The sequence below is a fragment of the Hemitrygon akajei genome, chromosome 18, assembly GCF_048418815.1.
Source record: "Hemitrygon akajei chromosome 18, sHemAka1.3, whole genome shotgun sequence".
Classification (NCBI taxonomy): domain Eukaryota; kingdom Metazoa; phylum Chordata; class Chondrichthyes; order Myliobatiformes; family Dasyatidae; genus Hemitrygon; species Hemitrygon akajei.
This window is the reverse complement of record NC_133141.1, coordinates 34,659,285-34,686,890: the sequence shown is the minus strand read 5'-3', so window position 1 is coordinate 34,686,890 and position 27,606 is coordinate 34,659,285. Positions and strand designations below refer to the sequence as shown.

Below are 27,606 nucleotides of genomic sequence, written 5' to 3'. Positions count from 1 at the left end.
GCACAAGCAGCAAGTGACCATCACACAACATCCTGGAGACTGAGGAAGGGTCTGTGGCTCCAATCGCCTTTATACCGGGGTCTGTGGGAGGAGCCACAGGAGCAGTCAGCAGGGGGCGTGTCCAGACAGGTATATGTAGTTCACCACAAAGATTAAAGCTTGAAGCACATTGATATTAAATAGTATAAATATATATTGAATATTTTGTTGAAAATAAATATCTAGATATTTCTACAGTATGTCAAGCTGTCCAATTTCATTTGTTAAACTGATAAAGATGAAACAAATGCAAAGACCTTATGACAATGTGAATATGAGAGCAAAGCGTAGAACCAGAGCTCAAAGCAGATTTTTTTTTTAAATTTCTTGCTTAAAAGGCTTTATAATTAATTGCTTTCTGGGATCACATAAATACGTTCAATGGGAAGTTAGAAAATGGAAAATGAAAAAAGTCAATGCTCAAGGTTTTCACATGCATTTGATTACTTTCCCCTTGCTCACAGGATGTTGGTATCAGCGGCAAGGTCAGAATTTACTGAGTTGCCTTAAAGAGCTGGTGATTCTTGAATGATTTTCTAAGCAGGGAAGACTGACGTAGGAATTAAGTCACATAAAAGCCTATCTTTTTCCTAAAGGATATTAAGTGAACCAATTTGGGTTTTAACTAACAATTTCATGGTTTGCTTTGCTGAGACATTTTTTTCCCCCCCCAAAAAAATGAATGCAAATGCCAGGATGTGAACTCCTAATCCAGTGGATTAATCAAATAGTAATCACTAAACTGCCACATGCATTTAAGATGATGATTTATAAAGCAAATTGGTATTGGAAAAATACCAATATTTGTGTATAAAAGGGACTGTTCAACACAAACTGGACATTGTCTATTTCTCAGGATGATTCCTGACCCACCTGGTGCCTTAACTACACTCAAAAGTCGCCTGTATTAAAATGATTCGAAGGGTTTCCTGTAGGATGTCCAAAGACACGGGCTACCAAAGATGAAAATGACTGAAATCTCCGCAAAGTAACAAACATTGTGCAGTTCAATATCCAATCGTTGATCTGGTGCACATCTGTGACATCGTTGTTGGTGACCTTGCTGTCCGTGGCATCAGTGCTGTTATCTGAGTTCTGAAACATAAACGTATCAACCATTAACCGGGTTACAAAATTGCCCTTCTAATACAGCACCTTGATGTCTCACATATTTTATTCATTTTTCAAAGTAAGGGTGTTGCTGACATTCATTGCCCATCACCAGTTGCTCTTGAGAAGATGGTTGTAAGGATATCTTCTTGATTAACTGCAGCCTTTCTGGTGAAGGTGCATCCCCAGTGTTGTTGGGAAGGCAGTTCCGGAATTTAGATGCAACAATGTGAAGGAACAGTGATATATTTCAAAGTCAATGGTTGTTTTCTTGTGCTTACCTATGTGCTAATGGTTTTTAAGAAACTATGAGTAGTCTGGATGGGTAACTGTGGTGCATTTTGGAGTTGGCACACATTGCAGCCATGATGCATGGGCGATGGAGGGAATTAATGTTTAGGGAGGTAGATAGGGAGGACTGCTTTATCATCAATGATCTTGAGCACCTTGTTGGTGCTGTACCTATCCTGGTGTGTTCCTTCACACTCCTTCCTGACTTGTGCCTTATGGATGGTCAGAGGTTCTGGGGAGACAGAAGGCAAATCACTCACCATGTGAGCTGGATATTTATCTAACTGGTCCAACTAAGTTTCTGTTCAATGGTGACCCCAGGATGTTGATAATGAGAGGCTCAACAATGGTGATGCCTTGGAACGTCATAGGTAGGTGGTTCGACTCTCTTTTGTTGGAGATGGCCATTGCCTGGCACTTTTGTAGTGAAAATGTTATTTCTATTTCTTAGCTCTGACCTGAATGTTGTCTAGGTATTGCTGCATAATATGAACAGACTGATTAGCTTTATAATGTTCAGTTGTATTCACAACCCAGACAATCATCTGTAAGCATTCCTACTTCTGACCTTGTAATGAAAGAAAGCACATTGATGGAACAGATAAAAGCGGTTGGGTTGAGGACATTGCTCTGAGAAACCCCTGTAGCACTGACCCAGGACTGAGATGACTGGAAGCTGGAAGATGCAGTGGGTTAATACAGTCCTTTCATCTCCGGAAATTGATTTTAAATCTAATGCATAAGTCACGGCATAAAAATCCATCCAAAAACACTGACATTGCAAATTGTTCCTGTTTGCATGCAACCCTCTGATTCACAGCAACACATCAGGCAGGCATGAAACATTTCTGGGTGGTATATACAAAAATACTCCATACACTGAAATATAGCTTAAATGGTTGGTTCAACTAGACACAAGCTAGTTTTCAATTTCCATATTGTTCAGGGTTTATGAAGATCCATTTTGAAACAATGCTCCTTCATACGTCCACTTTTCCTATTAAGGTACAATATGTTAACAAAGGTAAGACCTCATGACATATTTTTCCTGAATCCTTTAAGAACAGTCCATTCCTTTAACAATTATGACTGTTTACTCCAAAGCTGCATCCCTTAAATAAGACTACTTGTTCCAACTGGTTCCCTGCTATTGCAGGAAGGTTTTATTAGCTTTCTATAATTAATGTTTCCCTTTATCTATGTTTATTTCCAAAGCCACTAAAGTTGGATCTTTATCACCCACAGCTGCCTTCATAACACTTACTTCCTTGCTTGTGAATCTTCCAGCACAAAAGCAACACACAAACCAGGCATCCTGATTAGCTTTGAAAATCTGTTGCTCTAAGCTATATAAAAAAAAGTTCATTTATTAAGCTTCACTCCCCAAATGATTGACTCAACTCTCTTGGAATGGAGTCAAGTACTATTGACCAACCCTTCGAGCCTTGCAAAGTACCATCCCATCTCCAAACTTCTTATTTGTAGAACTATGTGTTACCTTGATTGTCTTGAGAAGATCCAAGATCATTTCTGAAAGATTATCTGCAAATGTCCAAACATCGCTGCCGTGTTTTGACACGCTCACTTTTACCAGTTGGTTAAACTGATTGTGATAGTATAACAAGCCTTCTTTAATCTTCTTCAGGCATGTCTGGAAGAGTCCAAAGGGATGTTACCATAAGTAAAACCAATATTTGTAGTGTTTACCTGTGTCCATGTTAATATCCAGTCCCAATTAGGGTGCTACAATTCAGTGCTTTGTGTCATGGATTTCAATGTAATTGGTATCCCTCGTGTTGCGTCTGATGATTGGCAGCACTGGGGTAAAGTAATATCTCTGGCCCAAACCACCATAAAACCAGAAAGACCTTTTAATCATGCTGGGGTCAGATTTATAAGCCCCGTGAACTCTCTGACAGCTCTCAGAGGTGTGTGTGGTTAGGTAGTGAGCAATGCCAGACTATATCGCAATTATATATCAATATCGCAGATATAGGTGGACAATATCACAGTCATATCCAAACCCATTCTCACCCAAGATCAAAGCACTCTTCACCAAGGCCTCTGAATAACAACAGGGTGTGTTTTTCAGTCCAAGAGCATTGTAGCAAATAACATGACAGCCAATTGTGGTCATTCTCTGACATGAACAATGCCAGTTTAAATTTCTCTGAATAACCAAGTGTGAGCTGTCCACTTGCACCTCTGATAGTGGACTGGTTTAACTCAGCAGCTAGGTACTAGGATGAACATGGACAGAGGTAGAGGAATTTTTCACCTGTAGAAATCCACACAATGGGGCCATATGCAGAGTGTTACTGGAGGTATTTCTGTAAACATGGGGTGCCCATGCATGCGAATTTCAGCCTCTACACAATTCCTCCAGAGACCAGACAAAGAAATATTGAAGAAGTATGGAGAAATATTGAAGGTCAGCAAAATCAGGAAATGCCTATGAAAGACTGCAAGTTTAATGCAGTGCTACATGATGAGGCGTCAGGGAGTCAGATGGATTTCCCAACCATTCGACGTGGTCGTGGTCACTTAACTTGTCTTTAACAATAATCATTTATACCACAGAGGGATTTGGTCACAATTTCCGTCATGATTCCAGCAACGTAACCAATCCACTGCCTTACCCCGCCAGCTGAAGCTTACCTCCGGTAAGGTCTTGAGCGTGTCGGGGTCACAGTTGTCACTGACTTCTATGCGTGGAATATTTTCACTGCCATTCAACTGAAGATTTTCCAAGCAACCCTCCTGCCGGAAAAAAAATCGAAGTTCTTGTTACGGTGTTCGTGATTTGAATTCCCCATAAGTCGTTCGTTATATTATTGTGGTTGACTCAGTAGTGCTCAGCCTCGATTGTAACAACCTGGCCACAGCTCCGGGACTGAACTTGCTCACATCGAGGGGCCATTGAGAATTTCTTCTTTGTCATTCTGTCGCATTCATTACTACCCCATCCCCCGCCTCCCACCGCACCCCAACCTCCATCGAAACACTATTCAGCGCATCAATTTATCTTTTAAAGGGCCTACAGTTGTCAAACAAAAGAGCTAGGTCAGGTGATCAAATGCTGGGTCACAGAGAATATTAAGAAAAAACCGCAGATGTTAGAAATCCGAAATGAAAACAGAAGCTGTTGGAAACACTCAGCACGTCGGACAGTGTGTGTGTGGGAAAGAGAGAGCGAGAGAGAGAAAGAGAGGGGGGGGGGGAGAGGAGGGGGTTTGTACACCCCCTAGAGAAACCCCGCTAATGTGGCGCGGTGGTGTGAATGTACATTTGATCTTTCGAACCAAAGCCCTGCGTTAGGGTAAGGGTGATAATATCTAAAGGGAGAGAATGAGGAGAGTCCAAAATGTTGCGGGTACTTATTCGAATTCGATTGAGTTTTAGGTTGCGAGGGAATCTTAGTTTATTCCACGCCATTGGTACATTTATCTACGAAACTAATCGTCTGAAGGTTTGAGAATTATAAGTTATCCCAATATACGATCAGTTTTAATTAATAGTTTTGTATGGATTTGGAAGCTTCATATACAAAGCAAGTTCAAATATTATTGAAAGTGATTTAAACCTTCCCTAAATTATTGTAAAATTGAACTAATTAAGCTCTAGATAATAATAAATACAATTATGGAAATTCATTATTGTGAAGATTTTTTGTTCAGTTCATTTTCTAAACAATTAAACGTTTAAAGATGCTTTACAGCACTTAATTGAAAAAATATCGATTTCTTCTAGTGCAATGTGTTATTTGTCCTAATTTGGGGAAAAAAACTTGACGTGGCTATAAACATTATTTTTTTGGTAGTGGAGTTATTTATTGATTAAGCCTTAAACAAATTGGGCAAATAATATTTGCAGCAACTCACCGGTCTATGTGTGTAGTTAAAAATCTTTGAAGTGAGATTCCTGGAAAGAGTTCGACAGGTTATCCAGCTGGGCCGCTGATCCGATTCTGATGCCGCGACACCGGCCACACCGAGTAGCCAGACCAGCGCCAGTATCCCGAAGCATCCCTCCATCACTCCTTGAAAAATAAATCACAGCTAAACACTGTACCACAGCAGATTGTCGAACACAATCCAATACAAGGCACAGCAGATCCCGCTTTTATACTGACCTTCACGTTAGAGCGGAATTTCCCAGTTCAAGTTCGGTACGCGCGGTTTCTTTACGAATAACGTACCTACACCAATGCACCTGTCTCACTCATGCCTACTGCATCCTGAACAAAAACACCCAATCCACACTTTCCACTGGATAGCCATATGTTTCAAAAAAAGATTAGTTGATTGTATTTGGTTATTCGGGCTAGATTACGAATTCCTCTAGTCATTATTGCTTAAGAAATTTCATTGAGCGATATTTTCCTGCGGACATTTTATTTCCCTCATCTGCATAAAACAGTTGTCAATTTCAGGGCAAAAGGGAAATCTGATGACAAAGTGTAAAGTCTGGAGTTTTGGCAGGAAATTATTTCCTTTTCCAAATGAATAAGTACTTCAAACGAGTTGAGGGTGTTCAGGTGAACATGAAGAATATGTGACAATATCCTAATGGTATGCGAGGGACTCAACATTTCTCTTGAAACGTCACACATATTTTATGCTTTTTTTAAAAGAAGAGTCTCATCAGAATATTTGCCCGTTTTCTGGAGAAATTAAAAATGCCTTAAATACTGGGAGTCAGACTGAGATTTCACTAAATTAAATTACAGATTTAACTAATTTTATCTTTCACCTTTTAGCTACGAGTATCAAATCATAGGGAAGAAAGCTGAGTAAATTCAATTAAGGCACAGATCCGCCATCTTTAGCCCCCTTTTCCAGTCTGTAGTTCCATGACAATCTCTTCCAATGTTTTATTATATCATGCTGGTGTATAAGCAGCTGAACTTGGGCTGGGTCATCTGTGGTGAGATTCTGAGGATTGAGCAACAGAAATCTTCACAAAGAAGAGCCATGCTGACAGAAAGATGAGGTTACTGGACTGCTAATTTGATTCGAAGGCAGTCTTGGATAGGCAAGATAAATGCTGACCTTGCCAGTTATGCCCACAGGCCACGAACAAATAAAAAGGAACTGAAAGAGGTCGGAATAAAGCAATTTTGTCAGATGAAAACAGCACGTAAAAATAGAAAAGGAACTTCTCCCATTTAGAGGCTCCAGCCCTTTTAGATGGACAGATCACCTGTAGACACTTGCAATTTCAGTCACTAACAGTCTTTCCTCTTTTAACATATGAGGGGACATGCAGAGGAGAATAGGCAACTATCCACTGTTAAACTGGTGGTATCTGAGCATCATTAACATTTCCTGTATGTGTTGTTGAGATAGCACAATATGAGCAGGACAGGTTACAGCTCCGAGATTGAATGATATTTGAGTTGATGCTTTCATGATCTCAGCTAGTCTATTCCCTATAGTTGCAGAGATCTGGATATTTCCTTATTGGGAAAAGGAGAAGGATTACAGCATGCTTTCCTGATAACTGCTATGTACCACTCACATACCACAAGATTATGGAATTCCTGAGCAATGGAATTCTCTCCCATGCATTCTCTGACTTAGTTATAGTCCAAGGACCAGACAAGTTCCTTAAAAAGACCAAAAATATTTCACTTTAAAAAAATACTAATTTCTTTGTTCTAAAATTCAGGACAGTAGTACAGTAAGAAGGAAGATTGTTTGAGACTAGAGGCAAAGAAGTTTTAAGAGTTTATCGGTTTAGACAAAAAAAATTACCCAACAAGATTTACCTATAGGATTCCCAATTTATTCTAATTTCTCCTGGCCCTTTGTGGAGCTAGATCTGTGCAAATTTCCTCCATTCAGACTTTTCAACCCTAATTATAAACATTGTTAAAAGCATACTTTCTTAGAGTTTCAAGGAGATCATTGAGGACTCTGCAAAACTTCTACAGATGTGCAGTAGAAAACATTATGACTGCTTGCTTCATGGTTTGGTCCTGAAACTCCAATGCACAGGAATGCAAAGAGAGTACAGAGAGTGGTGGACTTAGCCAGATCCATCTCATATACAGCTCTCCTTACCAACAAGGACATTTACAAGAGTCGATGCCTCAGGAAGATGACATCTGTGATTAAGGATCCCAGTTCATGTCCTCTTCTCATTGCAGGCATCAGACAGGAGGTACAGGAACCTCAAGACCCACACCTTAAGGTTCAACAATAGTTTCTTCCCTTATGCCATGAGGCTCTTGAACTGACCTGAAAAATCTTAACTCTACCTCGGAATATATTTCTTTCTCCTTTCCCTCAACTTTCGTTAATGTTGTTATATTTATTTTGTCATCTAATTTATGTATAATTTATGTTAACTTCAGTTTACACTAATTCATGTTTGTCATGTACTATGCTGCTGCAAAAAGATAATTTTTATGGCATTGAGTATGTATGCCTATGAAAACCAACTTAAACTTGAATAACTAAAAATAAAACAAGAAACTGGAGATCTGAATCTGAAAAAAAAAACAGGAAATCTGAATCAAAAACCACAAATGCTGTAAAATTCAGCAAGTCAAGCAGCAACTGTGGATAGGAAAACTAAAGGATCGCAAGCAGAAAGATTGACTCTTTCTCAACATTAAGATGTGTTCAAAACTATTTGTGGAAATAATGAAGTATGCTACCACACAACAGGAAGTTCTGGGACCCCTTTTTTATTTCCTGATATCATTTCTCAGTCCTCTCGTTTGCAGTGAGAAAGTGGTCAATTCACATGATTGTTTCCCCATAATCCAATTGTGCATTCCCTGAATGATTCTAGTCACTTACCTGGATCTCATCAGGAGCTGCAATCTTTTTTTTTTGCATGGCTGATGAAGTCTCAACAATTCAGGAATAGCTTCCTCCCCTCTGTCATCCAATTCTTAAATGGACATTGACCCCATGAAAACTATCTCACTTTTTTAATATATATTATTTCTGTTATTGCACAATTTTAAATCTGTTCAATATACATAGACTGTAATTGATTTACTTCTTTATTATTATCATTTTCCTTCTTCTTCCTCTTCTAGATTATGTATTGCATTGAACTGCTGCTGCTAAGTTAACAAATTCCACGACAAATGCCGGTGATAATAAACCTGATTCTGATTCTAAATGTGGATCCCTGACTTATCTCATGTTCCATCCATATTAGTTTCTTTCAACTTAAGTAATACTCTTTTCTTGGGAGGTTTCCTCCTCATGTATATGTCACAGCCTTGCTCATTCCTGATTTCAAAGAAAGATAAAGATTACTGACATAGAAAGAAATCATTCAGCTCATCTAGTTCATGCCTCTTCATCCCACTCATCCTCTTTGTTTCTTAATATCACTACAGAGCTTTTTATTATACTTCCCTTCTCTCATCATATTTGATTCAAGAATTTCTTTCACAGTGCAGAAGTGACATTTAGTATTAAATCAATTTCACTCACTCTGCCATTTTCTTTCGTGACCTATAAAGTTCTTCTCTTTCTTCATGACCTATAAAGGTTTTTCTCTTCCTCTTTATGAGTTTCATGACTGTTCCCTAGTTCTTCCAAGCTCCCAGGCATATCCATGTCTCCAAGGAGATTTAGAATTGATAAACAATTAAAATTGGTCCTCTGGGTTTTAGTGATGTCTCCAGTGCCAGATGTACACATATTCACCAGTACTAAATCTTCACCTATACCAAACAGAGTGTATGTCATTTTTAAAGAATAGTTTAGACAACCATTTGGTATAAGGATAACTATTTGGCTAGAAGGGTTAGTTGGTTAATTAGCCATTGTAAACTGTCCATAGTATGTAGGTGAGTGATAAAATCTGTTGGTGGGAATGTGGGAAGAATGAAAAATGGAATTAATGTAGGATGACTATAATTGGATGGCAGATGGCTGGCACAGACTTGGATAGCTGTGCTCTATCTCTACATAACTATAAACACCAACATGATCAGATTGTTTGGGTGTTTATATGTTGTATTATAGGTGACAATAGCAGCTTGACTGTAGTACTTCTATCTCTAAGACACAGGCTTGTAGCTTCAAATCCACTTCTGAGACTTGAGCACGTATTCCAGGATGACATCCATGACTGTTGGAGGTGCCATCTTTCAATTGAGACATTAACCCAATGTCTTGTCCTCTCTCTCTCAGATGGATGTAATAGATCTCAAGGCACAATTAAAATGTTGTCCTGGTCAATATTTATGAATTCAGGAAGGATGGGGGGGAAGGTGCACATGCTCCTGTCTACACCAACAGTACTGAGGTTGAGACGGTTGAGAGCTTCAAATTTCCAAGTGTGAAACATCACCAATATCCTGTCCTGGTCCAACCACGTTCAAGAAAGCTCACCAAGAAGGCTAATGAAATGTCCCTGTTCAGCCTTACCAATTGTTATCAATTCACCATAGAAAGCATTCTGTCTGGATGCATAATAGCTTGGTATGGAAACTGCTCTGCCTGAGACTGCAATAAACTGCAGAGAGTTGTGGACACAACTCAGCACATCACAGAAATGAGCTTCCCGTCTATCGACTCTATACTTCTCACTGCCTCAGTAAAGCAGTCAACATAAACAAAGATCCCAGCCAACCCGGACATTCTCTCTTCATCTCTCCCCCATCGGGCTGAAGATACAAGAGCCTGAAAGCACATACCACCAGGCTCTAGGACATCTTCTACCTGGCTGTTATTAGACTCTTGAATGGACCACTTGAATGATAAGATGGACTATTGGCCTCACAATTTACTTCGTTATGATCTTGCAATTTATTGTATACCTGCATTGCACTTTTTGGTGGCTTTTACACTTTATCCTGAATTGTTATTGTTTTACCTTGTTCTCCCTCAATGCACTGTGTAATGATCTGATCTGTGTGAACAGTATGGAAGACAAGCTTTTCATTGTATCACAGTACACATGACAATAATAAACCAATTCCAATACCTTTGACCAAGATCAATAAATCGAATTTATCTGTTCATTTTTGCATTGATATTAGTGGGAACTTGCTGTACAGACTAGTAGCTATCTCTCCTGCAGTACAACAATGCAGTCGTGAAAGGTGCTATAGAAAGTCCTGCTTTTTTAAGGTCAAGAAATGCAACATTTTGTACGCTATGTGATACTGTAGAATATTATTTAAAAACTGGATTGCAATCCAAGGATTTATTGTGTAGTTCTCATTGGGATGTCAAGTAGCTTTCGGTCCTCCATGCATACTGCAGGCTCACTCACAGAGGTAAAGGGCAAAACTGGGTACTCAGACAGCAGCAGCAGATCTCCAAAATGTGATGCTGTTTTGTCACCATGGAGCTCAATACCTGGATCTTGCCAGTAGGCCACCTTGAAAGATTCAGCTCACACATTGCATCAAAATCACCCCCATCCCCACCTTCTTGGGTCTCCTATGGACTCCCCTTCGCCAGACCCTCCCAAATTCTGAACCTCATCTGCTTTTTTGTGACTCCAAAACCTCCACATTCCCACCACAATGAGGCACAGAACAATGCTCAAAGGTGTTTTTGAATGTTAGCTTTCTTGAAGCCAATGGTCATTCCTTAGCATCTTCCAAATGTTATAGCAACAGCCTTTAACTAGAATAAAAAGTAAGCGGGTCGGATTGTGGGTGTTAAGTTTAAGGCCCATCACTCATTTGCTTTAGTAAACAAGTCAACAATGTCTTGGAGCTCCATTTTCAAGTGCATCAAGATACAAGTATCATCTGCATACTGCAGGAATCTGACAAATATAGGTCCAGGAGACAGTAAATCCTTAACCTGGGAGGGGGGATTACCGGAAGCATCTCGTTATTGGGCATAATAGACCATATACCCTATTACACTGCAAATTTCTGTGAGCATCCCTTTAATTCCTTTATAAGTAATCATTTTAATTTCATAACAAGAATGGTCTGGGGATTGCTGGCAGACTTATTGCTGAAGTTTGATTCACCAAACAATCTTGTAAATCTGCTATGGATGGAGCCCTTCTTTATCATTTACAACCATGTGCAAATTCAAATGCTTGCTGGCTGCTGAGGGATTTCATAACCCCTTTCTCGCTTAGCCACCACAAGACACGATCAGTATACTATTAGTTGGCTGTTCACTTTAAAATCATGACTTACAATATCTAAATTTAAACAGCATGTACATAAACAGTTTTTGATGGATACTAATGAAAAGAAGGCTAACTAAAATATGTGGGTAGATTAAATGAGTAGTTCAGTGAATCAATGGTTCTCAAGTTACTATCAGTGTATGAGACCAATATAGTTAAGTGAATTAGTTCACAGTTTGGCTGTCAAGAGAAGTAAAGAGCATAATATCATCAATTTTCATAAACTTGTTCTGATAATCTGAGTGATTGAGTTGATGTTTTGCCTCTCCTGTACCTCTCCTTGCCTCTCCAGCATTATAGTGCACCAATTAGTTATGCTATGCCACAGCTCCAGGGAACCAGGTTCGATCCTGACATGCAGTGCTGTGTGTGTAAATTATCCCATCATGAAGGTAAAAGAATCCCATGGTGTGTTGATGAAGAGAGAATGAGTTGACGGAAAATGGAAAACAAAGCGAGGAGAGGGGAAATGGGATGATAGGATAGTTCTGCTGGGAGCCAGCATAACTTGAAAGGTATCCTTCTTTGTTGTTATAATTAAATCAGTGATCTCTATACCTTTTGTCTTGGAAGGCATTCTTTCAATTCTGGCTCTTTCTCCATTTCCACTTTTTTTGTGTCAACATTGGCAGTCATGCCTTGACTGTTTAGACCAGGGATTCCTACCATGGACCAATACCATCGACCAAGGGTTCCATACACCCCGGGTTGGGAACCCCTGGCTTAGATGCAGAATGGAACTTTCAGTGCTCACCAACCTCCCCCCCCCCCCCCACCCCAAAACTTCCTGCTTCACTCACCTTCTGAAGACTTTCACTAAAGCCCACTGCTTTTGGCCACCTGTCCTAATACCTCCTTCTCTGGCTCAGCGTTAGATCTCATTGATTTACCCTGTCTAAGATATAGTGGTTGTTGTAGCATTTTCATTACCAAGAACACTTTACAGTCAACAAAATACTTCCAAAGTGTAGTTTCTATAGTTATCTCGAAAACGTAGTAGCCAATCACTGTATCTACAGTAAGCTCCCAGCAAATACAATGTGATGATGACCTAAAAATCTGTTTCAGTTACAGTATATTGACAGAGGTTTAAATAGTAACTCTAGAATATTGTAAAGAAATCCCCTTTCTCACTTACATAGTGCTGTAGGTTCTTTTATCTCCGGCTGAGAGATTGATCTGGACTTTGGTCCAGCATCTCATCTGAAAGACATCACCAGTTCATAAATTCCACTGTATGGCGAAGGAATAATGGCTGTTACCAGCACTGGTAATCTAGATGCCTGGATTAATGGTCCAGAAATATGAGTTCAAATGCCACCATAGAATTTACATTTGGTTGATAATCTGGATAAAAACAAACAATTAGTATTAATAATACTGACCATGTAACATCCAGATTTTCACAAAAGCCAATCTGGTTCAGTAATGTCCTTCAACGAAGGAAATCTGTCATCCTTACCTGACTCTGGAATAACAACAATAGGCTTGGCCCTTTGAAATAGCCCAGCAAGTCTCTCAGTTGTACCATAACCACTCTGTAAGAGCAGAGAAGAAATAAAACTAGACAGACTCTCTTACATCAATTTAACATCCAATTTATATACAAAAAGATATTCCCAGCCTAATGACCCTTACAAAGACCTCCTCATGAACATCTGGGAACTAATGTGTAAATGTGGAATGTTGATTCACAGACTAATCGAGCAACAGTCTACCATAGGCTTCCGTCAGAATAATTGGGTAGTCTATCACCATTCAAAGGCATAACGATTGCCATCAACATGAGATGGGAGGGAGGTGTCACCTTTTACCAGAACCTCTACTGACCAGCCATGGCTATGAGAGCAGCTCGGAGGCTGAGCATCCGGTAGTAGGTAACTCACCTCCTGATACCCTGAGTATTTCTACCAGCTAAGGACACAAATCAAAGGCGGTGGTGAATCAGCATACAGGAGGGAGACTGAAAATCTGGCTGAGTGGTGCCACAACAACAACCTCTTGCTCAATGTCAATAAGGCCAAAGAGCTGATTGTTGATTTCAGGAGGAAACTAGAGGAAGAAGGTACAGGAGCATCAGGACACACTCCACCAGGTTCAGGAACAGTTAATACCCCTCAACCATTGCGCTCTTGAACCAATGGGGATAAGTTCACTCAACTTCACTCACCCCATCACTGAACTGTTCCCACAACCTATGAACTTACTTCCAAGGACTCTTCATCTCATCTTCTCGATGTTTATTGCTTGTTTATTTATTTTTATTATTTATTTCTTTTTGTACTTGCATAGTTTGTTGTCTTTTGCACACTGGTTGAACACCCAAGTAGGTGCATTCTTTCACTGATTCTATTATGGTTATTATTCTATTCTAAAATGAATCTCATGGTTGTATATGGTGACATATATGTACTTTTATAATAAATTTAATTTGAATTTTGAACTTAGGAGCATGATAGAATACTCTTCATTTGCCTAGATGGACAGCAACTATCAAGAAGCTTGGCACCATCTAGGACAAAGTACGTAGCCCATTTGATTGACACTTATCCATCACACTAAACAATGACTTGTTCCACCACTGGTGCACCATGAATTAGTGGAATCACTATGGAACCATCTACAAAATGCACTCTGATTGCATCTCTCAAACCCATGACCTCTATAGCCAAGAAGGACAAAGGCAACAGATGCACAGCAATACCACAACCTGCAGGTCCCCCTTCATGTCACTCACTATACTGTCTAGGAAATATTTCGCTGTGACTTTGTCACTGCTAGGTCTAAATACTGGAATTCCTTGCCCAACTGCAGGAGTACCTTCACCTGAAGGAGTGCAGCAGTTGAAAAAAACGGCTCACCTCCTCCTTCTCAAGGATAGTTAGGGTAGCCTTGCTAGCAAACAGGAGAATCCAAAAAATTAATTTTGAAATGTTCCAACACAGTAACAGGATACCTAATTATGGGCAGAATGGAGTAGTCCTGGGAGTACTCAACATTAATGCCATACCTCATGAGGCCTTATAGCATTTATACAAACATGGACAAGGAAATCTCCTCATGACTACAAGTTACTGTTCTTATTCATCTGATGAATCAGTGCCCTCCCCCCAGGATGAATAGCACTCAGAAAAAAGCACTAAGGTATCAAGGGCACAGAATGTCCTTTGGGTGTGGACTTCAATGTCCATCACTAAGAGTGGTTTGGTTACACCAGCACTGACTGAACCAGACAAGTCCTGAAGGACATACTTGCCAAAATTTCTGCAGCAGAAGGTGAGTGAACAACATTAAGGATAAACCTACTTGGTGCCTGGATTAAAGGCACCACCTGTAGTTGTGAATGGTAGAAGACAATTATACATGTACAATGTACTGTGTATGTTAATCAAAATGGCTTCTTTGTTTTGTTAAGAGTAGGAATGCTTCTTTGTATGGTAAGTGCTTTCTCTCGCAGTTGTTTAGTTTTAGACTTGCTGATATCGGGATTGTATTAATTTGTTGACCAATGGGGAATGTTATTTTGTCTTGTGGGTCTGGGAGCTTGGGGGTTTTACGGTCTTTTCAGGGGAGGCGGGAAGGAGACGCCGAGGAAGGTGGACGTGCACTGCACCGCTCGGTCGACCACCGGGGGTGGTCCCAGGTGCGAAGACGTGGAGGTCGGAGGAAATTGACGAGGGGTCGAATAGTTCGATGGTTGAGCTCCAACGATGTGCACTAAACTGACTGAACTTTGATAAGTTGGCACCTTTTACTTTATTTTCTTTTCCTTCATATATATTGTATTGCATAGTACTCTTTTAGTTTTAGTAAAATCTTTAAAGTGTATTCCATAATGGTATCTGGTGTGAGTTTGACATGGTGTGTGTGCGTGCGGCATAAACCTGATTCTCACAGCACCTGCGTGTATGGGAGGTGGGGTTGGTGAGTGGCTGGATCTCCTTTTCCCCTAGACATATACCAGCCTGTTGGGTAAGTGTTACATACAGCTCGTTGCAAAAGGAAGATCTAGAAATATCCCCACCTCAATAATAGCCCTAAACGTGAGTGTTAACAAGACTGAAGCATTCACAGTCATGTGAATCCATCTTTGCCTCCTCCTGAGACTTCACCATCACAGAAGCCAGTCTTCACCAAATTTGGGGTAAAGTATGAGGTAGTAAATTGGATTGGATGATAATGTGGTAAGCGGATGGCACCAAGATTGAGGATGTAGTGGACAGTGAGGAAGGCTATCATGGCTTGCTTCCTGAAATGCCAAGATATGACTATTTCCAACAAGAGGCAGTCTAACGAACTGTTTAATGATATTACCATTGCTAGGTCCTTAACTATCAACATCCCATGTGGTGATCATTGACCAGATATTCTTGGAGCAAGTAACTCACTTTCTGACACTCCAAATCCTTTCCATGCCTACCTATAAGACACATGTCAGAAATGTGATGGAATACTTTCCACTTGCCTGAATGAATGCAATTCCAAAAGTATTCAGGATAAACCAGCTGGCTTGATTGGCAGCCACTCGAAACATTCATCCCCTCCGCAGCGGCTGCAGTATGTACCATCTACAAAATGCACTACAGATGCTCACCTGGCATCGCCAGAATTAGGTTACTTGGCCCATCGAATCTACTCCAACATTTCATCATGGCTGATTTATTTTCTTGCACGTGGGCACAGTGATGTTCCAATGAATGGTAGCCAGAAGCATGAATCTTGGCTAACTTAATCATAGGAGGTTGAGGGGGGGACTTGATAGAAGCATTTAAAATTAAGAGGGGGATAGATAAAGTTGACGTGGATAGGCTTCTTCCATTGAGAGTAGGGGAGATTCAATCAAGAGGACATGAGTTGAGAGTTAAGGGGCAAAAGTTTAGGGGTAACACGAGGGGGAACTTCTTTACTCAGAGAGTGGTAGCTGTGTGGAACAAACTTCCAGTAGAAGTGGTAGAGGCAGGTTCGATTTTGTCATTAAAAAAAAAATTGGATAGGTATATGGACAGGAAAGGAATGGAGTGTTATGGGCTGAGTGCAGGTTGATGGGACTAAGTGAGAGTAAGTGTTTGGCACGGACTAGAAGGGCCAAGATGGCCTGTTTCCGTGCTGTAATTATTATATGGTTAATCTTCCCTAGCTTTGTGATATTGAGTCTAGTTGTGAACCTACCACTTCTGCACTGGTGAGCTCAGACTAAGACCCAGTACTGGGAATTGCCTACTCTATATGACTTAATATATTCACCTTTTGCAATGGGATTTGAGGCAGTGATGGTGGGGAGGATATTGTGATAAATTTTCTTGTGATAAGGTGGAAATTCCTCCTGAATTTGCTCCTAACAAAACAGGTTTAAACATGGGTTTTTACTTCCCATACATTTGAAGTGGCTGCATTTGACTGAAGTTTCACAGTCAATTTTAGGGGAAGTGGTCACTGAGTATGATCGAGCAGGAAATAAATTTCAACAATGTGAAAAATAATCCAATCTGGCGAGTGAGCTCACTACCTCTTATCAGGGAATCTCAAATTCTGTTTTCTGACGTAAGAACTTAATAGATAATTTTTTCAAGCAATACAACCCCCTTCATTTCAAATTGGATTAAATTCAGTAAAACACAGTTCTGGAACCTTCTTTGTCAGGGAAAACATATCAAAAATCCATAAGAATCATGTAATGGCCGTTTCAACAACGCTAAAAGGAACAAGATGGCATATCTGGTTAATGTTTGTTCAACTATGTTAATCTGGGAATCATTTTGTTTGGTAGGGCATGAGGTTTTTTTTTACCAGAATAAGGTTTTACACTTTCCAATTGTATTAACACATGTTGGATTTGTAAAAAGAAAGTATGATTTATCAAACTCAAGTTTCATCCTGATGCATTTCTGCTGTCTGAGTAAGTCTTTAGAATTAGCAAGCCAAGTAACAGAATGTTAAATATATAAACACCTAAAAAACTTCACAGGAAAGTTAACTACCTCTAATCTGAAATGAAGCAACTGCTAAAGTCTGCTGAGGTTAGATCCTGAGACAATTTGCTCAAATTGGCAGTTTCAATAGTCTCTCCAAATGATTTATGTATCAACAGCTCCTGCACTGAACGTTACCCTCAAAATATTCAGAACATAAGAGGATTCAAATAACTAAAGATGCCTCAACAATTTTTTTCTGGGAGTTGGTCTGAAAGAGAGGCTGTCTTGATTCTGCTAAGGTAGAACTAGTTCAGTTACTATGGCAACTCAGTTTCTAGTTGCTTTGTGATCTCTCTCAGTGACAGAGAACCCAGGACAAATTCTACAAACCCCTAAAGTTGTTGCCTGGAGTCCAAATTACCTCTTGCGAGCCTCAATTTTGCATGAAGAACCTGAAGACAGTAAAAGCTCTGGTGCCCAAATAATAAATCATTTTACTCCTCAAGGTCCAACGGCAAAACTGGAACTGGTTGTTCAGGCATGCGGCTTTCATTTTGCCTTTCTGGAGAAAGATAACTGATGGGTAGAATTGTGGTGACTACGTGAATCAGGTAACTCAAATCTATCACAAGATTAGCTTTCTTCATTACAAGCACATAAAAATATATAGTGAAATGCCTTGTTTGCAACAATCACAAACACAGTCTGAGGATGCGCAGGGGCGGTGGGGGGGCAGCCCACAAGATTCACCATGCTTCCGTAGCCTCCGTAGCATGCCCACAACTTGCTAACCCATATGTCTTTGTAATGTGGGAGGAAACCCACCATATTAAGACCATTATTAAGGATGAGGTTTTGGGGTACTTGGAAGCACTGAGTCTACCTAGTTAAATCTCAGTTCCTCCTATCAATTTATACTTTCAAATACATATCCAATCCTCGTCTGCCTCAAGTAGTATGTTACTGGATTAATAATCCAAGTATATGGACTAATAATCCAAATCAAAATGAGTTCAACCCAACCACAATAGTTTGAGAATTTAAAATAGACGTTTAAAAAATCTGGAACTAAAATAGTTAAAGTGATCATAAAGCTATCAGATGGTGATTAAACCCCAATTTGTTGACTAATGCCCTGTAAAGAAGGGGCAGCTCCACCCTTACTCAATCAGGACCTACACACGACTTGAGACCCTCCTCCACACAGCTGACCTTCAACTGGCCCTGAAGTCAGTCCAGCAAGCTTGAGTTGTGTCACCATTCAGTTAAGAAAATCAGTTTCCACTTCCCCTTTCAAAATCTACAATGGATCCTGTTTCCTTCATCATTTCTACTTGGGCATTCCGTCCCCTTAAAAAAATCTTACAACAGAAAAACTCCCCAAACCTGTCCCCTTGTTCTTTTGGTGGTGATCTTAAGCTTAAACTCTTTAATACTGACTCACCAACCAATGGGAATAGTATTCATTTTCCCAATGCACCTTATTAAAACCTCACTTTACATACTTCCCACAGCTTACAACTCAATTTTGATATAATTGTATAGCAACAGAGCAACAATATTCAAAACACAAGCTGTGGTCATTACAATAAAAATTTGCATCTATACAGGACCTTTAACAAAATTCTCCACAAAGAGCAATGAGATAAATTATCCGCTAATCTGTTTATTGGAGTTGGCTGAGGGAAAGAAGTTTATCACCACAGGAAACTCCCTTACTTATCTTGTGGTGCCACCCGAAAGAGAAAATTTCATCTAAAAGACAACATCTCTGCAGCACCCCCTCAGCATTCCTGGATTGTGGTTTTAAATTGAAAACCTTTCAGGTCAGTAGTGAGAATCAGAGAGGTATTCAACAACAAGGCTCAAATTATAAACGGGCTGGACAAAACTTTATATTATCTTTTTAATCAGTGTTTATTTAGGTTCTTAATCCATTTGAATGTTCATGATTGCAGACCATTGGACAGGTGTGTGAGGACAGACAATAATTTGTCCATAACAGTGTATGATAAAAAGCTTCATATAAATTGTCAGAATACAATGTCTACATTAACGAGTGCTTTTTTGGTTCTGTTCATTTGGCAGTAATGTTACATTCATAATTAAAAATTGAAAAATAGAATAAGAATCTCAGGTCTTTTGTTACATTTACTGGAAGGCATACATGAATGAATTTTGGTTAAGGTTTTTTTGTTGATCTGTGATTGTGGGGTGAAAAATGGAATTCTATTAAATAAATCAGTTTATTGTCAGATTCACAAGTACGTTGAGATACAGGTACAATGAAAAACGTGTTTGCAGCATCATCACAGGTAAGTAGGTTCAATCAACACACAGAACGTGTACAAGATGATAAGAAGCAAAGGTCGAGTGGACAGCCAGAGACTTTTTCTCAGGGCAGAAATAGCTAAAATGAGGGGGGCATAATTTTAAGGTGATCGGAGGAAAGTAAAGGGGGAGGTGTCAGAGGTAAATTTTTTTATACAGAGAGTGTTGAGTGCATGAGCAGAGGCAGATACATTAGGGACACCTAAGAAACTCTTTGATAGGCACATGGATGATTGAAAAATGTAGGACTATGTAGGAGGGAAGGGTTAGATTGGTCTTAAAGTCAGTTAAAAGGTCAACACGATATCGTGGGCCAAATAACCTGTACTGTGCTCTAATGTTCTATTTTAATATAAATTATACATGCATCATACATAAATTTTACAAGATAACGAAAGGAAAACACGGTGCAAAGCAAGACATTAGTGCAAAAATAAAACAAACTAGAGACAAGTCCGTGGTAGTGCAAGAGAGTGTTCCATTGTTGAGGTAGGATTAGGGTTGTGCAGATCAATTCAAGAACTTGATGATGTAAGAAGGTATCTGTTCCTGAACCTGGTGGTATGAGTCTTCAGACATATGTACCTTCTGCCTAATGGTAGCAGCAAGAAGAGGGCATGAACCCATCTATCATCAAGGTGCGGGGGGGGTCCCTGATCATAGATACTGACTTCTTGAGGAAGTGTCTTCTATCAATAATAGAGAGGGCTGTGTCAGTGATCCAGGCTGTATCCACTATGCTCTGCGGCCTCTTGCACTTTTATGTTCTTATATTTATAGTACATTACTACCATCAGGCTGACTGCTGGTGTAGTGGGATCAGCACTGGACTTCAAGGCAGATGGTCCCGAGTTCAAACCCAGCCGGGTCCCAACTGGGCAGCAGCGGTATCCGCGTGGAAAAAAGGCCTGGCAATGGTCAGACTCAACTTAACAACTGAACAACAACAAAACTACCATCAGAGAGGAGGTACAGGAGCCTGAGGGTACACACTCAGTGTTGTAGAAACAGCTTCTTCTCTGCCATTAGATTTCAAACATTCAATGAATCTACGGACATGTTCTCTTTTGGCACAATTTTTAAAAATATTTATATTTTTCCTTTTATAACTTATAGTAAATTTTATGTATTGCACATAAAACAACTGCTGCTGTAAAACAACAAATTTCATGACATACGTAAGTGATAATAAACCTGATAAACCAGACTCTGATTGTTGTGCATTGGAATTACCATACTAGGCCAATCATAAACAAGAGAAAATCTGCAGAAGCTGGAAATCCAGAGCAATGCACAAAATGCTGAAGGAACTCAGCAGATCGGGCAGCATCTATGGAAATAAATAGATAGACAATGTTTTGAGCCGAGACCCTTCTTCAGGACTGAGAGGGGAGGGGAAAGATGCCAGAATAAAAAAGGTGGGGGGAGGGGGAGGGGAAGGAGGCTAGCTGGAGGGTGATAGGTGAAGCCAGATGGGTAGGGCTGGAGAAGAAGGAATCTGATAGGAGAGAAAAGTGGAGTATGAGAGAAAGGGGAGGAGGAGGGGACCCAGGGGGAAGTAATAGGCAGGTGAGAAGAAGTGAAAGGTCAGAGTGGGGAATAGTGGGGGAATTTGTTTAACAGAAGGAGAAATTAATACTCATGTTATTAGGTTGGAGGGTAGCCAGATGGAATATAAGGTGTTGACATCAGAATGGGAATGGGATGAAAATTAAAATATTTGGCCGCCGGGAGGTCCCTCTTGTGGCGGATGGAGCAGAGGTGCTCGACGAAGTGATCCCCCAATTTACGACAGGTCTCACCAGTGTAGAGGAGACCACATTGGGAGCGCCGGACACAATAGACGAGCCCAGCATATTCACAGTTGCAGTGTTGCCTCACCTGGGAGGATAGTTTGGGGCCCTGAATGGAGGAGAGGGAGGAGGAGTGTGGGCAGGTGTAGTAACTCTGGCTGCTTTCAGGGATAAGTGTCAGGAGGGAGATTAGCGGGGAGGGATGAATGGACAAGGGAATTGCAGAGGGAGCGATCCCTGTGGAAAGTGGAGGGGGTGGGGGAAGATGTGTTTGGCGGTAGGATTCCTTTTGTGACGGTGGAAGTTGCGGAGGATAATGTGTTGTGTGCAGAGGCTGATGAGGGGGCGTGGTAGGTAAGTACACGAGGGACTCTATCGCTATTATGACGGTGGGAAGAAGGGGTGAGCAGGAGGACATCTCTGATCTCCTGGAATGAAAAGCTCCATCCTGGGAACAGATGCGGTGGAGGTGAAGAAACTGAGAAAAGGAAATAGCATTTTTACAGGAAATAAAGTGAAAAGAGGTACAGTCGAGATAGCTGTGGGAATCAGTAGGTTTATAAAAGATATCAGTTGACATTTTGTCTCCAGAGATGGAGACAGAGAGATTGAGAAAGAGGAGGGAGGTGTCAGAGATGGACCAAGTGAATTTAAGGGCAAGGTTGAAGTTAGAGGCAGTCAGGATACTTTGAACAGTGCATCTTTAGCATTTCTCTTGATGACATGCTAAGTATCCCTAAGCTTCTAAGAAAGTAAAGGTGCAAGCATAGAACCAAAAGGAATATCAACAGAGGGAAGGCAACGTGTGCATGTGCAGTTGAACTGCAGCCGATGGTCAGCAGCTTCACAGAGAAAAGGGAAGAGTTGGTTAGGGGATAAAAATACAAAGGAAACATTTAAATGACACAAATCATTAAGCAAATGTCACCTAATAATACCCATTGAAGTGGACGAGCTTACATCACACCACCAGAGGGTGATTCCATGATTTGTACAATAACACAGAAATGTTAGTCATTTACATTTTTTCCCAAGTATTACAGGTAAATGACTGGGGAAGTCTCATTACCAGTAACTTTGCACCAGGTGTGAAACAAGTTATGTCAAACATGTTTAGTAGGTGTTGCTTCTCTTTACAACAGATTTCTGTGAACTGGAGCTTGGCTTGAAAAGAGCCAGAGGACATGAAAGTTTGCTGGTGTGTGGTCACATATTTCAGTTTGGTTCCCTTGCCAAAGGAAAAGATTTGATATTAAATCGCTGTAGCTCTCAAACGTTTTACGCACACTGAATTCTTCTGACGTGCTGTAACCACACTCTGTTGCTATACCTTATGCTTGGTTAGATTCAGTTTTGATTAAATGTTGATAAATGTCACCTCACAGTCACAGATCAACAACAAAAAATTCCATCCTGGGTAACTGAAATTATTTATTAATATGTGTCTTCCAATAATAATAAGATAGGATCTGAGATTTTTTTGTACTTTTCAACTTTTTTCTTATATTTATATGAGATTAAACTAAACAAGTTAAAGCAAGTATGATTTTTTGATTTATGTATAATGTTCCCTCTAACTATTTTCCATTGCTCTGAGCAGAGATTTTTTCATGGCCTAAAAACTGCACAGCAATTTAAATGTTTTTTTTTAAAATAATATGCATACTATGAAAATTTAGAATGAAAATTGAAAAATCACATACTTTTTATTTTATTTCTTATTTAAGGGTACAACAAGGAAAATCTTTAACATTTTGTGAACTTTTAAACTTAGATGATGCCGGTGTTCGGTGGGCCAACAGTTTATTAACAATGAGTTATGGACTTCCATTCTGTGTTTATTGTTACAATTTGTAACAGTGTTGTGACTTAAAAAACACTGACAATGTAAATATGTTGAAGCACTAAAATGTTTCAAAGTGAAAGTTGTGGCATGTTTATTATTTAGAAAATTTATGGTTTAATATTCATTAACACACAATTAATTACAGGGTGTTTCACAATTATGTGAACTTAGATTTCAAAATTATATTAGCATAATATCAACATTATATTAACATTGTATAAAAGAAAATTTCCACTGCGTGGCAACAAAGGCTATGTGCGTGGGAGCATTTCCGTTACTGTGCAGCTTAGAGGGAACAATGTTTATGTGCATTTACATTGTTTTATAATCTGCCAGGCGATAATGTAACTCTTTTAATGGTATATTGTCATAGATAAATTATCTGTCCCCATACTTAATTTTTATACTGACCTGATAATTAAAATGAAATTGAGGTGACCATTTTTTGCACATCCAGAGTTTACAACTGATGTGATTGGCCAGTATATCTGCTATTAGAGGGAGGAAAATTATGGGGTAATAAAATTGTTATAGTACAGAAGGAGGCTATTCAGCCCATCAAGACTGGAACTACTTCTAGTTGAGCGATTCCTTCAGGTCTTGTCCACAGCCCAACAAATTATTGCCTTTCGAGTGCCTTTCTAATTTCCTTTAATTTTAAGATGGACATCATTATTTTTAAATGGTGTCAGACCTGCCTTGATCACAGAATCACCAAATGAACTTGACAATGAACAAGGTTGACTAATGATGCTTTAGGTTCAGTCTCTCTCACCGTGAAACCATTCCTTGCTTTGTGATCATGGGCTTGCAGTGGAAAAGTACCTGCTGTGGCTGCTGATTGAAAATGTGTTCATTTGGATGTTGGAATAAGTTTGCAGTGCAACATAATTTCACATTCCTCCAACCATTTTTTCTGATAAGTGAAAAATATGCAATAAGTGAAAATCAAAGGAGAGCCGCAGATGCTGGAAATCTGAAATAAAACCAGAAAATATTGGAAAACTTAGCAAATTAGGCAACATCTGTGGAGAGAGAAACAGAGTGCTCCTGTTTCAGAGTGTTTTCAACAATTTCTATTTTTCGGAACCTTAGCATATTTCTATGTTTAATTTACATTTACATTTCTACAGGTTTCACGTAGTCAATATTCATATAGTTGATGACAATCTCGACTTCATATATGAACCTGAATAATGAGTGACAATCAGCTACCCTGATGAGGTATCATATCTCAACAGAGCCAAGGAAAGGCCTTCTTGTGTTCTCCTTTTAGTCACATAATATGACAATGTTAACTAACCATAACACTGAATTGTAATCATTAAATCTTCAACCAACTCAGATATGAGGTGAGGAAATCCTTATGGTAGAAAGTTTAGAAAACCAGACTTCCAAAGTCCTCATTAATCCCAAACGTGCTATGGCTAAGCTGAGCTCTGTCCTCTTGTTTGCAGATGACACGAAGGTTGGTGGAGTTGTGGATCATGTGGAGGGATGTCGTAGGTTAAAATGGGACATTGACAGTACACAGAGCTGGGTTGAGAAGTGACAGATGGAGTTCAACCCGGAAAAGTGCAAAGTGATTCACTTTGGACAGGGTTAATGATAGGATTCTTAATAGTGTGGAGGCACAGAGGGACCTTGGGGTCCACAATGATAGATCCCTCAAAGTTGCCGCACAAGCTGATAGGGTAGTTAAGAAGGCATATGGTGTGTTGGCCTTCATTAGTAAGGGGTTGAGTTCAAGAGCCACAAGGTAATGTTGCAACTTGATAAAACTCTGATTAGACTAGACTTGGATGGAGTATTGTGTTCAGTTCTGGTTACATCATGATGGGAAGGATGTGGAAGCTTTAGAGAAGGTGTGGAGGAGATTTACCAGGATGCTGCCAGAATTAGAGAGCATGTCTTATGAAGGTAGGTTGAGCAAGTTAGGGCTTTTCTCTTTGAAGCGAAGGAGAATGACAGGTGACTTTCATGAAGAGAGCTGATAAGAGGCAACATTTCTGTAGAGTGGATAGCCAGAGACTTTTTTCCCAGGCCGGAAATGACTAATACAAAAGGGCATAACTTTAAGGTGAAAAGTATAGGGGAATGTCACAGACAAGTTCTTTACACAGAGTGCTGGGTGTGTGGAACACCCTGCCAGGCAGCATAGAGGCAGGGGCATTTAAGAAACTCTTAGATAGACATGTGGATAATAGAAAACTAAAGGGTTATGTCAGAGAGAAGGGTCAAAAGGTTGGCACAGCATCCTGGTCTAAATGGTCTGTACTGTACTGTGCTGTACTGTTTTATGTTCAATCAGCCTCCACAGTCCAGCAATGGTGATCAAATGTGGACACATTGGCTGATGCTTAGTTCACTGACTCAGGGATTTCAAGGCAAATGGTGACACTTCAATCAGTGCCCTGCCTACAGCTGTTTAATAAGGTAGCTTATTAAACAACTTATTTAAAAACTTTCTTGAGGGTAATAAATACTGGGCTTGCCTGCAGCAGCCGCATCTCAAAAAATGAATTAATTCAAGTCAAACAGACAAGAATTTGAACCCAAATCTTCCTTGCTACAGTGGCTCACTCACTTGCAGTCACTCAATATTTTTCCTATGGATGGACTTACATAATTAGATCCACTGGGTGTTTCTATAAACCAATACACAAAACTTAATTATTCATAGTGCCTGCTTGGCAGTAATGCTGGAAATCCCTCAAATGACTAAGTAATTGGATTATTGCTTTGTGAGCATTTCTCACTGTGACTGAGCTCTGGCTCTTGAAATAATTTGCTGCAATCTTTTACACAAATAAATTGTTGTCAGTTGGTACTCATACCCCCAGGCCTACTTTCCTCATCACCAGAGTCATATTATGGAATCGTATAGTACAAAGGGAGGCCAATAACCTAACAGTGCTTGCGTTGGCTCTTCATAGAACTATCCAATCAGCCTCACTTCCCAGTTCTTTCCCATCAAATTGCTTCTTTTCAAGTATTTCTCCATTAACCTATGAAAGCTCCTATTGAATCTGCTTTCACTGTCCTTTCAGGCAACACGTTCTATCAGAGTAACGTGATATTTGGAAACATTCTTCAGAATCAAATTTATTTTCACTGGCATAGATCATGAAATTTGTTGTTTATCAGCAGCTGTACAGTGCAATACATAAAATATACTATTAATTATAGTAAGAACTATGATATATATATGGGAAGTGAGACATATATATAAAACAAAATTCAGTAAGCAGTGCAAGAGGAGTGCAAAAATAGTGAGGGAGTGTTCATGGGTTCATTGTTCATTCAGAAATCTGATGGCGGAGGGGAAGAAGCTGTTCCTGAAACATTGAGTGTGTGTCTTCAGGCTCCTGTACCTCCTGCCCAATAGCAGCAATGAGAAGAGGGCATATCCTGGGTGGTGGGGTCCTTAAAAATGGATGACACCTTTTTGAGGCATCACCTTCTGAAGATGTCCTCGATGTTGGGGAGGCTGGTGCCCATGATGGAGCTGACTAAGTTTACAACTTTCCGCAGCTTTTTCCAATCCTGTGCACTGGCCTCTCCATACCAGACAGTGATGCAATCAGTTAGAATGCTCTCCACAGTATCTCTGTAGAAATTTAGTGACATACTAAATCTCCTCAAGCTTCTGAAATATAGCTGCTGGTGTGCCCTCTTTATAATTGCGCCAATATGTTGGATAGGTCCAGGATAGATCTTCAGAGATGTTGACAGCCAGAAACTTGAAACTGCTCACCCTTTCCACTGCTGATCCCTCGATGAGTACTGGTGTGTGTTCCCTCTACTTCCTCTTCCTGACGTCCACAATCAATTCCTTGGTCTTATTGACATTGAGTGCAAAGTTGTTGTTGTGACCCCACTCAACCAGTTGACCTATCTCACTCCTGTAGTCCTCCTCATCACCAAATGAGATTCTGCTGACACCAGTAGTGTCATCAGTGAATTTATAGATGACCCACTCTCACTTCCTAGTCTCGATCCTGGCCTTTTGTCAACTATCTTCCGTTGGCGGCTTCCAGCCACAGTGACTGAATTTTGAACGTCACTAGTTTCCAATCATGTGTGCCTTATCTGATCTAATCTGGCAGCAGGATCATTTCCAGGTCAGAAGGTTGTAGGTTCAAGA

General features: G+C 40.0%; 1 protein-coding gene across 1 annotated transcript; it reads right to left on the bottom strand.

Moving 5' to 3' along the window:
• Nucleotides 1-930: 930 nt before the first annotated feature.
• On the bottom strand, nt 931-5,474 carry LOC140741649 (interleukin-23 subunit alpha-like). Its single transcript, XM_073071933.1, has 4 exons — nt 5,322-5,474; nt 4,099-4,200; nt 2,897-3,091; nt 931-1,134 (listed from the first exon to the last, which is right to left on the bottom strand). Exons 1-4 carry the CDS (start codon nt 5,472-5,474, stop codon nt 931-933), a joined length of 654 nt encoding a protein of 217 aa, XP_072928034.1.
• Between the last annotated feature and the right edge of the window lie 22,132 nt (nt 5,475-27,606).